This window comes from Myotis daubentonii, chromosome 1 (genome assembly GCF_963259705.1).
Source record: "Myotis daubentonii chromosome 1, mMyoDau2.1, whole genome shotgun sequence".
Lineage (NCBI taxonomy): Eukaryota > Metazoa > Chordata > Mammalia > Chiroptera > Vespertilionidae > Myotis > Myotis daubentonii.
Genome location: NC_081840.1, coordinates 48,482,234 through 48,499,386, shown reverse-complemented (window position 1 = coordinate 48,499,386; position 17,153 = coordinate 48,482,234). Strand labels below are relative to the sequence as shown.

General features: G+C 39.8%; 1 protein-coding gene across 3 annotated transcripts in view; it reads right to left on the bottom strand.

The window, feature by feature from the left end:
* VPS13C (vacuolar protein sorting 13 homolog C) overlaps positions 1 to 17,153 on the bottom strand; it is a 196,589-nt gene that overhangs the window by 41,209 nt on the left and 138,227 nt on the right. For all 3 annotated transcript variants that reach the window (XM_059699561.1, XM_059699560.1, XM_059699559.1), the window contains 9 exons: positions 16,604 to 16,764; positions 15,040 to 15,161; positions 13,880 to 14,174; positions 10,586 to 10,975; positions 8,952 to 9,056; positions 5,683 to 5,847; positions 3,585 to 3,713; positions 3,176 to 3,309; positions 453 to 579 (listed from right to left, as the gene is read on the bottom strand). In XM_059699561.1, the coding sequence (XP_059555544.1) occupies positions 453 to 579; positions 3,176 to 3,309; positions 3,585 to 3,713; positions 5,683 to 5,847; positions 8,952 to 9,056; positions 10,586 to 10,975; positions 13,880 to 14,174; positions 15,040 to 15,161; positions 16,604 to 16,764 (1,628 nt within the window). The remainder of the gene's footprint in view (positions 1 to 452; positions 580 to 3,175; positions 3,310 to 3,584; positions 3,714 to 5,682; positions 5,848 to 8,951; positions 9,057 to 10,585; positions 10,976 to 13,879; positions 14,175 to 15,039; positions 15,162 to 16,603; positions 16,765 to 17,153) is intronic.

Below are 17,153 nucleotides of genomic sequence, written 5' to 3'. Positions count from 1 at the left end.
GCCAACGAACATATATGCATGGCACGTAGACATACACAAGAGTGTGATGATGGCCAGAGGGAAAGGGGTGGGGTCAGAGTGGGATGACTCCTTTAATTAAAAAAAATATGGCCTTGATTGGAAAGCATGCCTAAAAATCTCTCAGCCAACAGTGGTATGTGTATGTTCAAAGCAAAGTTGTTTTTCATTTAGCCTTAAAATTCCTTCCTTTTAAAAACAGGAAAATAAAAAAGTGCTTTGCTGATCTTTACTTAAACAAGATGAAGCGGGCCTATTTTGAAATTGTAAATGAATTATTTTGACATATCTTAGATTAAATATTGGTATGAACTATTTGCAATCTAAAGTCCAAAAGTAATTTATTCCCAATTCATTTTTAGTTCAAAAACTAAAGATAACTGTGTGAAGCTAGCTTGTTTACTTCCTTTGCCATCATTCACATCAAATGATACCTTTAATAGATCATGTTGCCCAATATTTGCTGCATATCTCCATGTAAGTTTTCTGGTACCAGTAGGGTCTGCCCAGGCAAAAAGTCGAGCTTGTCTTGGCAGCAATTGCACTTCTTCCTGTAACCCACTGAAACAACAACCGATGGAAGATTAAAATATTGGCCTGAAAAACCCAGACTATGTTTTCCTGAGATAGAAACTGGCACAGAAATCTTATAAAATTTCCTTTAATAATTAAACACAAATCTGCTTAAAAATAAATAGCCTAAAAAGCCCAGTAAACTAATGTTTTTGAAGCTTGAGGTAACAGAATATTTCTCTTTCCAAGGTTTCAGTGTACTCTCTAAATTGATACAAAGATGATCACACCAATAGAATTCATTAAGGTAAACAAACTGGTATGTCAGAGCACACCTGTAAAAAAAAAAAAAAAAAAAAAAAGCTGTGAATAGTAGCAGTGCTTAAATGTAAGCTTTTTAACCAAATAAAATGCATAAGAAATATGATTCACAGAAAAAACATAATTGGGTCCATACTGTCACCATTCCAAGTGTGGTCTGTGGACCAGCAGCATCAGCATTAACTGGGCTTGCTGAAAATACAAAATCCTGGACCCCATCTAAATCCTACTAAATCAGAATATGCATTTTAACAAGATTTCCAGGAAATTTTGAAATTGATCATTAAAGTTTAAAAAGTATTGATCCACTTAATATAAACAGCTTTTCCAAGAACTAAAAAAATTAAAAGTAACACAATTAGGTTTCCATCTTAATCTGCATTTTAAATCTCTCAGTGCATTCAAGCCATGAGAGTTAAGAACAGACAAATATGTAAGGCATTATATATATATATATATATATATATATATATATATATATATATATATATATAATTATATAGGTAGAATTACTTTATAATAAAGCAATGCCTTGCAGATTTATAATAATTCTTTGCAAATATATAATGTTATATACTATAAGGGTTTAAAACTATTATTATAAAATGGTATCATCTATTATTATATAACTAGAGGCCTGGTGCACAAAAATTTGTGCACTTGGAGGGGGGTCCCTCAGCCCGGCCTGTGCCCTCTCGCAGTCTGGGACCCCTCAGGGGATGTCCATCTGCTGGCTTAGGCCCACTCCCCAGGGGATCAGGCCTAAGCTGGCAGTCAGACATTCCTCTGGCAGCCCGGGAGCCCTCGGGGGATGTCCACTTACCAGTGGGGAGCAGGCCTAAGCTGCAGTTGGACATTCTTAGTGCCGCTGAAAAAGCAGGAGAGGCTCCCGCCAACACTGCTGTGCTGTCAGCTGTCAGCTTGGCTTGTGGCTGAGCAGAGCTCCCCCTGTGGGAGCGCACTGACCACCAGGGGGCATCTCCTGCATTGAGCGTCTGCCCCCTGGTGGTCAGTGTGTGTCATAGTGACCAGTCATTCCCAGTCGTTCTGCTGTTAGGGTCAATTTGGATAGTACCCTTTTATTATATAGGATAGAGGCCTGGTGCACGGGTGGAGGCCAGCTAGTTTGCCCTGAAGAGTGTCCTGGATAAGGGTGGGGGTCCCCACTGGGGTGCCTGGCCAGCCTGGGTGAGGGGCTGAGGGCTGTTTGCAGGCTGGCCACAGCCCCTTCTGGGTGGGGGGTCCTGCTGGGGTGCCTGGCCAGCCTGAGGGACTGAGGGCTGTTTTCAGCTAGCCACACCCCCTTCAGGGTGGGGGTCCCCATTGGGGTGCCTGACCAGCCTGGGTGAGGGGCTGAGGGCAGTTTTCAGGCTGGCCACATCCCCTTCAGCATGGGAGTCCCCTCTGGGGTGCCCGACCAGCCTGGGTAAGGGGCTGATGGCTGTTTGCAGGCTGGCCAAGCCCCCCTGTGACTCAAGCTCCCAGCCTCTCTTTTTTTTCTTTTCTTTTTTTTTTTCTTCAGTGCCTCCTTGAGCGGAGGCCAGGTCGGGCTGGAAGCAGGTATCTGGGATTTATTTATCTTCTATAATTGAAATTTTGTAGCCTTGAGTGGAGCCCAGGGCCAGCCAGGGCAGGTGGGAAGCTTGGCTTCCTCCATCGCCGGGGGCAACCCAAGCCTCCTGCTCACTCCAGCTCCGTGGCCGTGGCCATCTTAGTTGTGTTAATTTGCATACTTGCTCCTGATTGGGTGGTGGGTGTAGCAGAGTGATGAAGTGATGGTCAATTTGCATGTTTCTCTTTATTAGTGTAGATGGTATCATCAGTGTGTACTATATAGTCAACAAGACTATCTACTCAATGTCCTCCCATTTAATCTTTTACTTCCCCTATCAATAAAAAACTGATAGGGGGAGGTTCACTAAGCATCATCAGATTACAAAAGAAGAATAATGTTTAAACAGATTCACAATTCCTTTTCTGAAATTTAGAAAACTCTAAGAGTCCACAGATTTTTCTATAAGTTTGATTTTGATAGTCATTTGGCAGCAAAACCTGATCTGAAAAAAATGATGTGAGACTATTAATAGTTTTAATCCCAATTGGTATAAACATTCATAAATTTTGCTGCAGAAATATTGTGTTTGATTATCGAGTACTGTCTCAAAACCTGCTGATGGTATTAGTATTAAACAGCATGTGTTCCATATTACCTTTCTAAACGGAACACATTCGGAACGTGGAACATATTTAGTCTCAAGTGTTTCTTAGAGGAATTTTGGGCCAGAAGAAAATACGATTTTCCATGAACTCTTTTAGTTCATACCTCTGTTTATATGTAAGGGTGTCCCAGGGTGTATGGTTTATTATCAGAGCAGGTGCAGATCCTTCATGGTAATCAGAGAAGGTTATGACCGTTGAATGTTCAGCAGTGTTTACATCCACCAAGATACCCCCATTCTATTATAGGGGAGAAAAAGTATGTTTGAGGTAATGCTTTAATATGCACTTACATTTAGAATTTCAATCAGCTATGTAGACACAAAAAGTTTTTCTTAAATTCTTATGAAAAGCACACTGGCTCTGATCTCTTACAAATATATGTATGGCATCACATATTGATACAGTAGTACCTTCATATAATTACAAGCAGATTTTAAAACATGTTTTAATAAAATATTTTACAGCAAATTTTATAAATCAGAGATATTTTACTTTAAAACAAGAAAACCTACCAGATCTTCTAAGCTCAATAGAGTGCCATTATCCTGTCGGTTATAAAAGAATGGTTTGGAGGATCCTTCACAGCCTACTACTCTCACACAAAGTTTGCCTGACAAATTTTCAGGCCAAAATGGAAGACACTAAAAATAGAAAAGTTAATATCAGTCTTAAAATAATTCCATGGTATAAATATGACAGTGGTTAATTAAGTTTTCACTTCTAAATAGGATCCTGTTTCAATTATTACTAAGTTCCTTAAAATATTCCCTCTACATCTTATATTAAAATGATTGATAATACAACTATTTATGAAATCAAAGAAACTCCATCAGAAGACTATAGATATATTAGTCTATACATCTTTATGAAATGACGAGAGGTCCGGTGCACAAAATTTGTGCGGGGTGCGGAGGAGGAAACAGGGGGTCCCTCAGCCTGGCCTGCATCCTCTCCAATCCGGGACCCTTCAGGGGATGTCCAACTGCCGGTTTAGGCCCAATCCTGCAGGGAGTCAGACATCCCTCTAGCAATCCAGGACCACTGGCTCCTAACCACTCACCTGCCTGCCTGATTGCCCCTACCCCTCTGCCTGCCTGCCTGATTGCCCCTAACCACCTCTGCCTGCCTGCCTGATCACCCCCTAACTGCTCCCCTGCCGACCTGATCGCCCCTAACTGCTCCCCTGCCAGCCTGATCGCCTCTAACCGCCTGTCTCACCCCCGCCACCACGGCTTTGTCCAGGATGTCTGGAATGACATCCGGAAGGTCGTTTGGCTGTCTGGTCTAATTAGCAAATTATGCTTTTATTAGTATAGATTACAATATGAGAAACTGAAGAGCTTACTGATTAAGATTGCCCCAAATATCTCAAATATTTAAAAACTATAATCTTAACTTTTTTTGTGTATATCTTACTTTAATTCCTTAATGCACTATGAATTATCTCAGATTATCTTATCCAGAATAAACCAGAAAGATCTCTAAAGGCAGAGCAGAGTCTATAGATCTTGCTGGGAGTACTACTAACATTATCTTCCCAGCTGTTTGATCTGAATCAAATCATATACCTTTCGAGTCTGTTTTCTTATCTATAAAACTGAGATTTTAGCTCCTAATACAAAATGTCTCTCTGTTAGAGAATATTGAGTAAATTCTATCTCTGAATAAAAATACTACTGTCACCAAACCCACATCAAAGATAAAAAGATAATGAGCATGTGTTGCCAAGTCTGCGAAGATCATTGTAAGTGCCTTGGAAAGTGCATGCCTCATAGCATTCTCAATCTGTTGGAATTATATTTAGAATCCTTCTTCTTAAACTTTTGCTAAGTATTTTTAAAATAATTTTAGAATTTTTTTTTTGAGATATATAGAAGAATGGCTCTATCTTTAAGGTCAGCTGGTTTGGTTGAAAACTCAGGTAAATTCAAATTCTTGTCTTTGCACCTGTCCCTCCCCTACTCATACCCTTATTCTCTTCACTTCCTCAAATCTTACTCCCAGCCTACGAAGTTTAGTTCAAATGTCACCTCTTCTATGAAACTTTCTTTTTTGATGTATACCACAATGACCTCAACTTCCAATAACCTTATTAACCTTAGATAAGTATGAGATTAAATGTCTTTCTCTGTAACGTACAGGGGTTGAATTATAGGAAATTTTCAAGGAGTCTTCCAGCTCACCTATTCAGAAATTTATAACCACCTATAACTTGGTATATATTATCTTTTTTTCCCCATGTGTTAATTTATGAGTCTTAAGCCCTCCAACAAGATTATAAACTACTTAAATACAGAATACATTATCTTAACTACTGAGATAAAACTTATTTACATTATCTTTATATCGCATTCTATACATATAGGAAGAACTAGAGAATTAGTGTTAACCACATAGACTGGGCTAGTGGTAAATATCATCAACAAGTTTCTTTTTTTAACCTATGCTTACATTGCATAAGAAAAGTCTTTCAAAGTTGGCTGTCATATTTTAACACACAAATATGATAGCAAAGTGAGTATGACTAAGAGTATGACATACAACTCTTATTTATATGTCTATATTTATTTGTACATTTTAGGAGCCAGTTATATTAAAGGAAAGTTTTACCTCTGAAGAAGCAATATAGTTCCACTTATTAGTTGGCATGGAACCATCAGATGCAATTTCACCAACCTCTAGTTCTAATGAGGACTTATTTGCAATGGTACAAAAGGGAGTCAGAGTAACTATTCGTGTAAGATTAAAACTACTCATTTTGATGCTAACACCAACCTGTGGAAAGTAAACAAACAAGCTTATCATTTCCCAATACTTTATACAGCTTCTATGAAATACATACACACCACACACACACACACACACACACACACACACACACACCATTCACACAGAGAATTCTTAAAACATTTAAAAATATGATTTCTTAAAGTACCTACTATAAAGTAACTACTAAAGCCATATTCCATTAATGATTATCTTCTCACCAGTAAGAACAATTTTGATGTTTTAGTTTGGCTACATCAAAAATCAACTCAAGAAATATCAACTGGCAATTTAACTAATGATTACTTGTAATAAAAGATTTGTTTTCTTTACTTTTTAACATTCCAAACATAAGATGTTTTATAATTAGTGTAGAGGCTCAAGTTTTGCTGCATTTATTATCTCTGCTGTTACTAAAGTAAGATGAAAATTCAAAGTGGAACTAAATAGGTCAACTAGCATCAGGTTGTTCAAATTTTCAGTCAAATTAAAGATTTAAGAAATGCTTGGCAGGGAGCAAAATGAAAGAAGGATTCCAGTATATGATGAATATTTACCAAGTTGCTTACTTGAATCACTTTGACAAATTCTGGTTTTGCTATGATATTAAGTGGCCATAGAAATTTCTAGAGATATAATATTCTGAATTAAGAAGTTTATAGGAAATCAAGATGGCGGCATAGGTAAACACCGGAAATTGCTGCCTCCCACAACAAATTCAAAAATACAACTAAAAGACAAAACAGACATCATCCAGAACCACAGGAAGGCTGGCTGAGTGGAAATTCTATAACTAGAAGGAAAGAGAAAAGCACACCGAGACTCAGAGGAGGTGCAGAAGTAAAGTGCAGAGGTACGGAGGCGCAGGCGGCAAGGGCTGGCAACTGAGGATGCAGCGCACGTGGAAAGGGCTGGCAGCTGAGGACGCCGCTGTCTTTTTGAATTGAGAGGGAGTCACAAGCCCCTGACTGCTCTGAACGCCAGTTCCGGGTGAGTCTCTGGGGACCCAGACTCATACAGGGAGAAACTGGACAGTCTGGCAGCAGGCAGAACTCGGAACTCGAGGGCGGCTTTCTCTCAGAGGTGCTTGCAGTGATTACCGGGACACTGAGATGCGGGGCCCCTTAGGACAGGGCTGAGGATCAGCCATAGCTGTTTGCTCCGCCCTGTTGATTCCCTGAGACCCCGCCCCGCCCAAGCTGAGGCAGAGGCTTTTTCATATGAATGCCCTGGCCCTTTACAATCTGAAAATTACCTAACAAACTGCAGCTGGGCCAGACAGACCCAGAACTTCCAAGACAAGGCCCAAAGCCCCAGAGCAGCTTGCATTGCTTCACAGCTGGGCCTCATTTGGGCACCTCCAAACCCCAAACAAGGAAGGGGAATCTGCAGATCTCTTTGTAGCTCCTGCTGGGTAGCCTCAGGTAGAGGCTAAATTAGCACCTCCTTAGATCCAAGAGCCAGTGTACCCAGTGGTCAGGGTGGGACCATCCAGATTACAACTCCTCAGATCCGTAAGGGACACACTCAGGGGGCAGACTCAGTGAGCACCAAAGCCCCTCTGAAGCAAGTCTTGCCCCAGAAGGCTGTCTCCAGCAAAGAAGTTCTCCCACTATAGACACAGCTGACTCTCACAGCCAATTGGCCTGGAGGTCAATTCCTCCCAGTGATAACTACAACAATCAAGGCTTAACTACAACAAGACTGTGCACAAAGCCCACAAAGGGATGCACCAAGACTGTCCACCTCAGGTTATTGGGGAGGCTGAGCCCCTGGGCCCTATAGGACACCTAGCACACAAAGCCACTCTACCAACACAGGGAAGCATAAAAAATGCAGAGACAAAGAAACAGGTCACAAATGACAGAAATGGAGGAAAGCAAACGCTTGGATATAGAGTTCAAAACCACACTATTAAGGTTTTTCAAGAACTTTCTAGAAACCACCGATAAATGTAGTGAGACGCTCAAGAAATCTAGTGAGACCCTCAAGGTTATGATAAAGGACCAACTAGAAATTAAGCATACACTGACTGAAATAAAGGATATTATGCAGAGTTCCAGCAGCAGACTAGAGGATCGCAAGAATCAAGTCAAAGATTTGAAATATGAAGAAGCAAAAAACACCCAACTGGAAAAGCAAAATGAAAAAAGAATCCAAAAATACGAAGATAGTGTAAGGAGCCTCTGGGACAGCTTCAAGCGCACCAACATCAGAATTATAGGGGTGCCAGAAGATGAGAGAGAGCAAGGTATTGAAAACCTATTTGAAGAAATAATGACAGAAAACTTTCCCTACCTGGTGAAACAAATAGACTTACAAGTCCAGGAAGCGCAGAGAACCCAAACAAAAGGAATCCAAAGAGGACCACACCAAGACACATCATAATTAAAATGCCAAGAGCAAAAGACAAAGAGAGAATCTTAAAAGCAGCAAGAGAAAGAAAGGCAGTTACCTACAAGGGAGTACCCATAAGACTGTCAGCTGATTTCTGAACAGAAACTTTGCAGGCCAGAAGGGAGTGGCAAGAAATATTCAAAGTGATGAATGCCAAGAACCTACAACCAAGATTACTTTATCCAGCAAAGCTATCATTCAGAATTGAAGATCAGATAAAGAGCTTCACAGATAAGGAAAAGCTAAAGCAGTTTATCACCACCAAACCAGTATTATATGAAATGCTGAAAGGTATCCTTTAAGAAAGGGAAGAAGAAAAAGGTAAAGATACAAATTATAAACAACAAATACACATCTATCAACAAGTGAATCTAAAGATCAAGTGAATAAATAATCTGATGAACAGAATAAACTGGTGATTATAATAGAATCAGGGGCATAGAAAGGGAGTGGACTGACTATTCTTGGGGGGGAAAGGAGTGTGGGGGATGCGGGAAGAGGCTGGACAAAAATCGTGCACCTATAGATGAGGACAGTGGGTGGGGAGTGAGGGCGGAGGGTGGGGTGGGAACTGGGAGGAGGGGAGTTATGGGGGGAAAAAAGAGGAACAAATGTAATAATCTGAACAATAAAGATTTAATTAAAAAAAGTTTATAGACTTACATCACCTCATGTTATGAATAAATTCAAAGGTAAATAAGGAAACAGAATCTTACCAGGTATTCCATATTGTTGGCAGGACACTTCACACATCCATAACTTCCAACTGTATCCAATGAAAAGCCATTGGACCAGGCACTAGTTGAAATTTTTAATTGTACCTAGACCAGAGAACACATACCATCACATAAAAAACCTAAAAGACTATATTAATTTTATTTGATGGAAAGTTGCCAGACCACTAGAAATTTAGTATCTTGGGACACAGAAAAATGTAATTAAAGCCATACTGCAAATGGGTATCAGAACCACAAAACTCTGCAGGTCAATACAATAAAAGCAATGTTCTGACCTGCTCATTTACCTGTGCAATGAGTATATTGAATTTAAAGATCTATACCAATGAGACCGTCTGTTGTTTTAAAAAGAACTAAAATGTAAAATATTTTCCATTATCAAACTTATGATATAGAGTTAAGAAATAAAATTATAGCACAGAGTTGAACTTTTAACATTATCCAGCAACATTAAATAAAAGGCATTGTGATAAGCAGAATGGACAACAGGACACAGTTCCTCTCTTCATGAGCTTCCAACTAAACAGAGAGATAGGAAATACATTTTAATTATGATGCAAGACTCAATGTGCTAAGAGCCATGCAAAAGGAACAAAATGCTACCAAGGTGAAAGGGTAAAAAGTTTATTGTGGCTATGGGATTTAGAGAGTTTTACAGAAGAGACCTGTGTTCCTGTATTAAGCTCCACCCACCCAACTATATTATACAAAACCTGAGACAAGCAAAGGTCAGACAGACAAACAGTTATTATAATACCATGTATTAGAATTAACCAGCACTCTAAGACAGTGGTTCTCAAAGTGTGGTGCCTGGACCAACACCCATCAGCATCACCTGGGAATGTATTGGAAATGCAATTATCAGGCCCCACCCAGACATACTGAATCAAATTGTGAGGGCCTCACCCAGCAATCTATTAGTATTTTAAAAGCCCTCTATGGTTGATTCTAATGCACACTGAAATTTGAGAACCACGCTCTAAGAGAAAATGGATTGAGTATCTAGGTCAGAAAATCTTTCACATATGTCAGATCTGAGCAGAATGACAAAGGATGAAAAGCAAATAACCAGAAAAGATGAGGCAGACAGGAAAATCATAGAAGAGGCATTCTAGGCAGAGGATGAATACACAAAGACCTAAAGGTAAGTACTTGGGAAGTGTGCAGTGAGAGCAATACCAACATATGAGTCTGAAAAGAAAGAAGGGGCCAGAGCATGCAAAAAGGACCAGGCGTAGGCATTAGTTTCTCTCTTAAAGGCCTGGCTTGGTCCTTCATACATATAAGGGCTCAGGTATCATACACCAAATTCAACTGTTTATCTTTTGAAATGTCATTTCATCACTGTAAACTACATAAAATCAAGCTTTCTTCCCAATGCTACTTCAAGAGCAGAAATAATTCTAGGGGCGCTAGAGAAAAGGGTAACTCAGCCTTGGAGACTGCTGTTGTCAGTTCCTAACATCCCACTATGTATTCCTTAAAAGTCTCGAGACCTAAATCATATCAACAGCACTTAGAAAACAGGTTAAGCATGATTTTAGGAGGGGCTAACGACTCCCTAGTTTCCAAATAGGAACTTATTTTGACTTTTTATATCAACAAAGACACACCTTATTTTTACTAAAAATGTTCTTCTTCTTGAAAGAGAATAAAATAATATCCCTAAAATCAGCTGGATGTTTCACATGAATATCTTCTGAACGATACTGGAGAACCCGAGAAGTCTTGTTGATTAGCCAGTAGGGACTAAAGACAGATAGCACCATCCGAATGCCAATTCTTCTGACATGTATTGACAGGTCGACTGTCATCACTTCTGTGGAGTCAGAAGAAAAACACACAAGAAAGAATTCCGGAAGTGTATCACGTATACGGAAATGTCCACTCCAGTTTTTGCCCTGATATTTCACCAGAACTAATTCCATTATTTCTCCACTTATTCTTGAATGTAGAACATCAGCAGCACTGCCTTCTGCTAGCTCATGAGTTTCTGCTGTTCCCTAAAAACAAACAAAGACTGATTTTGCTTAGTGATTTTTTAAACGTCTGCAATAACAACATTGTATTTGATACAAATGCTAAGTATCCTACCAGATTAATTGACAAGTTCTCAATAAAGTAATATATTATGAATATTCACTAATCATTAAGAACTAAAAAGAAAACACTAAATCATAACCAGAGGCAGAAAATGTCTTTTGGCCATAAGTTTAAAAAAAAAAGTCAGATCTTTGACAAGAATCATAGGCTGGATTTAGGAGCCCTGGCTGTTGTCCATTAAAAGCTATGTCATTAAATAAGCCATTTAAATGACTGAGATTCAGCTTCATCCTCCATTTACATACTATGCCTAATAGTTTCCACATAAATAGACAAAGAAAAGTTATATCAAACTATTCTGACAAGCTAAGTAAGATAGGATTTTTTTAAATGAATAACAACATAATAAGTTAGGCATTTTTACTGAAGGCTTCTCTAGTATAAATACTATTTAGTTCATTTAATTAATTTTAATCTTTACAAATCAGGTTTGGCTAATTGTCAGATAAAGAAAATAAATAATGTAGGTTCCACTTTCCAGACCTGTGTATGTTAAAATGTGTGACGTACAGAAATGTAAAAATATTTATAACACTTCATTACTAGAAAATATTCCCAATTATTTAACATGGACAGTAATTATTTTTAAGTTCAACAGAAGCTGGGAACAAATAATCACATTAACCTTAAATTAACTTTAGAATTAAGATAAAATATTTTCTCACTGGCTTTTTTCTGTCCTTCAGATAATAGATTTTTACTTAATTATACTCAATCTACACTAATAAAAGAGAAACATGGTAATTGGTGTACGGCCGCTACCCTTCCCATTGGCTAATCAGGGTGATATGCAAATTAACTGCTAGCCAAGATGGCAGCCGGCAGCCAGGCAGCTGATGCGAACAGGGAGGCTTGCTTGCTTCAGTGACGGAGGACTCCAACGTTCCCCGCCTGACTTGCCGGCCTCTCAGCTGCAACTCTAAGCAACTATGTTGCAAATGTAGAAGATAAACAAAACCCCAGAAACCTGCTGTACTCAGCCGGGCTTCAGCCAGCCGGACTGCAACATTGTATCAAATACAGATGGTAAACAAAGGCCAGAAACCTGTTTTCAGCAGCTGAGGCCTCAGAGTTAAAGCTGGCCCAGAATAAAAAAAAAAAAGAAAAAAAGAGCAGTTGGGAGCTTCAGTCACCCATCTGCCTGAAAACGGCCCTCAGCCCCTCAGCCAGACTGGCCAGGCACCCCAGTGGGGACTCCCACCCTGAAGGGTGTGTGACCAGCTGCAAACAGCCCTCAGCCCCTCACCCAGGCTGGCCAAGCACCCAAGTGGGACCCCCACCCTGATCCAGGACACCCTTCAGGGCAAATTAGCCAGCCCCCACCCATGCGCCAGGCCTCTATTCTATATAGTAAAAGGGTAATATGCCTCCCAGCACCGGGATCAGCGGAGCCGAGAGGCCTCCTGGCACCGGGATCAGCGTGACAGGGGGCAGCGCCCAAAACCCCTGATCGCCCTGCAGCTCTATGTGTGACAGGGTGCAGCACCCTAACCCCCTGATTGGCCCTGCTCTGTGTGTGACAGGGTGCAGTGCCCCAACCTCCTGATTGGCTCTGCTCTGTGGGTGATAGAGGATGGTGCCCCAACCCCCCCCCCCAAGGGCCCTGCTCTGTGTGTGACGGGGTAGAGCCATAACCTCCCCAGCGGCCCTCCCCTGAGTGTGACAGTGGCGGTGCCCCAAACCCCTGATCGGCCCTACTCTGTGTGTGATGAGGGGCGGTGCCCCAACCCCCCTGATGGGCCCTGCTCTGTGAGTAACAGTGGGGAGCTCCTCAACCCCCTGATGGGCCCTGCTCTATGTGTGACAGGGTACGGAGCCCCAACCTCCCTGATGGGCCCTGCTCTGTGCATGACAGGGGGGAGCTCCCCAACCCCCCTGATGGGCCCTGCTCTGTGCGTGACAGGGGGTGGCGCCGCAACTTCCCTATCCACCCTGCCTTGAGTGTGACAGGGTGCGGTGCCCCAACCCCCCAATCGGCCGTACCCTGAGCGTGACTAGGGGTGGCATCACAACCTCCAGATCCGCCCTGCTCTGTGCATGACAGGGGGCGGCGCCCCAACTCCCCAATCGGCCCTGCTCTCAGCCCAACCAGGGGCTGCACCTAGGGACTGGGCCTGCCCTCTGCCACCCGGGAGCAGGCCTAAGCCAGCAGGTCGTTATCTCCCGAGGGGTCCCAGACTGCAAGAGGGCACAGGCCGGGCTGAGGGACCCCCTCTCCCCCCCGAGTGCACAAATTTTTGTGCACCGGGCCTCTAGTATTATTATAATAATTGTGTCTGGTGTCAGATAGGAATTAGACTTATTGGGGTGATCACTTCATTAATGTCTAATCACTATGTTGTTTACCTATAACTAATAAAATATTGTATGTCAACTGTAATTTAAAAATAAAAAATTATAAAAACAGATAGATTATTATGGTTCTTAATTTATGACAGATGCAGCAGAGTTAGGTGATAGGGAACAAGGAGGCAAACTGCCTCTGTTCAAATTCCAGCTCTACAATTTATTAGCTGTAGCATCTTGGGCCTGTCACTCAACCGCACTGTGACTCAGTTTCCTCACCTGAAAAATGGGTCTAATAAGAGTACCTACTTCAGGAGGTTATAATGTATTAATACATCTACAACACACAGCATCATGGCTGGAACCAAATAACGCTATTCTAGTTTTTGCTGTTATTAATATTATTACTGCATTATAAATATGCTATGTAAAACACTAACCTCAACTAAAAATATTATAAAAAAAACTAGAATTCACTCCATGCAATAATAAAAATCAAACAAAATGCAAGCACATACCTCAAGTAAATATTTTAGGGAATATGGGAGAAGATTCCGCAAAGTGAGGGTAGGGTAAAGATGAATAATGTAAGCTGGATCCCAGTCTTCCCCATGTGTACATATATAGCTTAATTCATCAGGCAGAGCAACTGTATTGACTATGAGAGGTAAGAAGTTGACTTCTACTGATGGACACTGCAGCATGCATCTCACTTCCCTGCTCCTGTGAAGTTCTTCCTTCCAGGAAATGTAAGTGGTGGATTCTCTGTATTGATTCTCTAAGACACCAGCTGGTTGAATAAATAATTGACATCTACAGAAAAAAAAGGCAGGGTGGAGAAAAAAAGTTTTTATTGAGAATGTAAGAAAAAGAATCTCATTAAATCTTCTTATTAACTCTACAAGGTAAGCACTATTACCCCTATTTTTACAAGTGAGAAGAAAACCAAAGCTAAGAAAGATTAAAGAAACTTGCCCAGTCACAATGCTATAACAGATGGAGGAATGTTCTGGGGGAAAAAACACTCTGTAAACAATAATTTTTTTTAATCCTCACCCGAGTATATTTTTTCCATTGATTTCTAGAGAGAGTGGAAGGGAGGGAGAAAGGGGAGAGAGAGATAGAGATAGAGATAGAGATAGAGACAGAGAGATAGAGAGACAGAGAGATAGAGAGAGAGACAGAGAGATAGAGATAGAGATAGAGAGAGAGAGAGAGAGAGAAACATCAATGTGACAGAGACTCATCGCTTGGTTGCCTCCCACATGCAGCCCAGATTGAGGGCAGGGCGCAAACCCCCAACCCAGGTGCGTGCCCTTGACCAGGAATCAAACACGTGACGGTCTCCTGGCCGACATTCTAACCACTGAGCATACCGGCCAGGGTAACAATGATAATTTTTTTAAAGTCATTTCAAGTAAAAAGACAATCTAATAAAAATAGGTCTAAGAAGATTCTAAAACATCAAATATACAATAAATTTTCATCTGGTAAATTCAATGATATTATAAATGTATACCTCTATAACTCCATATATGTCTAAAGGCTACTTCTACAGATCTCTAGATAATAAAACTATAAGGTCATCTTTTCTAAAATATAAGTCCCCAATTCATAGATTTAAAAAAATATACATTATGAACCTTTAAAAGCTTAATATATTCAAGGAACTACCTACCTATATGAATCTAAAGGAACATGGAACTCCTCTTCAGGTCTTGCTACTCCAATGCGCTCCAATAACTTAACATTTTTAACAGATTTATAGATGATGAATGCAATAGAGAAATGGTTTTTAATCTGTTGGATAAAAAAGACAAAAACTGTTTAAAAAGATGCAGAAGTTCAAAAGAAAAATGTGAACTGCACACAATTATTTTTACATATAAAGTTTCAAGGCCAATATTAGAAGACGTTTTTATTGGTAATTGAAAATTTTTAGAACACTTAAGTGCTATATATATGAAAGGATGTTTAAGGGGCAGTTAAAAATTATTAGGGTAGTCCATACTCTACTACATGCTGATGTTTATTTTTTTAAATATTTTTTTATTGATTTCAGAGAGGAAGGGAGAGGGAGAGAAAGAGACAGAAACATCAGTGATGACAATCATTAATCAGTCACTTCCTGCATGCTCCCTACCAGGAATCGAGCCTGCAACCCAGGCATGTGCCCTGACTGCAAATGAAACTGTGACCTCCTGGTTCATAGGTTGGCATTCAACCACTGAACCACGCAGGCCTGGCCATACCGATGTCTATTGTTAGTGTATAATGTTATCATTCAAATACATATTAATCTGAAGATTTCAGGCATAATACTTTTCCCATTAAAACCTTTTCTCAATGCACTACATGATTATATTGAAAAGGATAGAAAAGGAATTATGAGAAAAAAGTAGTACAACTCTCTTTTCTTTACTACAATATGATTTAGGCTTGAACTAATAGCAAACTGAGAGCTAACAATAGCCAAAATTTGAAATCATTTCCTTTTTATCTGATGTTATAGGTAGGAAGACATTCTTTTGCTGACCATATACTAAAATCTGCAATAATACACAGAAAGGGAAAAAAATGGATAAAGCCTTAAAGGTATAAAAGAAAACAATCATGTAGAGTAAGATGTTAAAATTTAGGGGTAGGGATCTGGGTAGAGCATTCCAATATTTCTTCACACATACTTGAAAAATTCAATCCCAACTGATATACAAACAGAATGAAATGTTACCCTATTTGACAAACAAATTACATAAAATTGCTCAGTTCTGAATCTTTAAAGAATAGACAAAAAGCTTCATTAAAATTAAGCCCAGGAGGAAAGAAAAATGGGCTTTAAATTAGCAAATTTGTCTTAATCAGAGATTTAAAATAAAGAATATTACAAAAGCAAATTGGGTGGGAAATAGTAGCTAGTTCAATCTGTTATTTTTTTCTAAACTAGAGGCCCGGTACATGAAAATCATGCACGGGTAGGGTCCCTGGCCTGGCCAGCAATCAGGGCCTTCCAACTGCTGGCAGGGGCCTTCCTTTGTTCCGTGCTGCCCCCTGGTGGTCAGCACATGTCATAGCGAGCAATTGAACTCTTGGTCCAATTCTGAGGGGACACTTTGCATATTAGCCTTTTATATATATATAATCAATAATAACTTAAGGAAGTTTTACTATATTCCTATATTCACCCAAATGATTTAATATTAATTTATATACTTAAAGGGACACAGTTCAGTTTAATGCATTACCTGAAGAGGAGAGCGAAGGGTGATCACTTTATTCCCTTCAGTTGCATCAATTTGTACCAAGACTGAATCAGAATGACTGGCATTGGGATTCCGTACATTGTACAACTGCCGACCAGGTCTGACAATAGGGACTTTTGCAACTTCTGTATATCCATGAGGTACTAATTCAAAGCATAAGTGAGAAGCATCCAAGTTATTAATTTAATTATATTTCTCTTGGAATAATCATCAGTGTCTAAAAGTAACGACGAGTGTTTCCTTCATGCTTATAAATAACTACACAATATGCTTGTCTAAGACACAGAAACTAACAAAGAAAGAAAATGAGCTATTATTATAATATTTAGGACCCAAAATAATTTCTTTTGGGGTTTTAAATATATTAAAATAAAGTAACATTGTGGTGTTTAGAAATTCTTTATTGCCTCAGGTGTGGCATGCAACATTTTGGAAGGAAAACAAAGAATTGATCAAGAAGACATGAATTGAAGCAAATTATGAAAAGTAATATTTTATTTAACACTGATCAACTCACAATAAAATTATATAG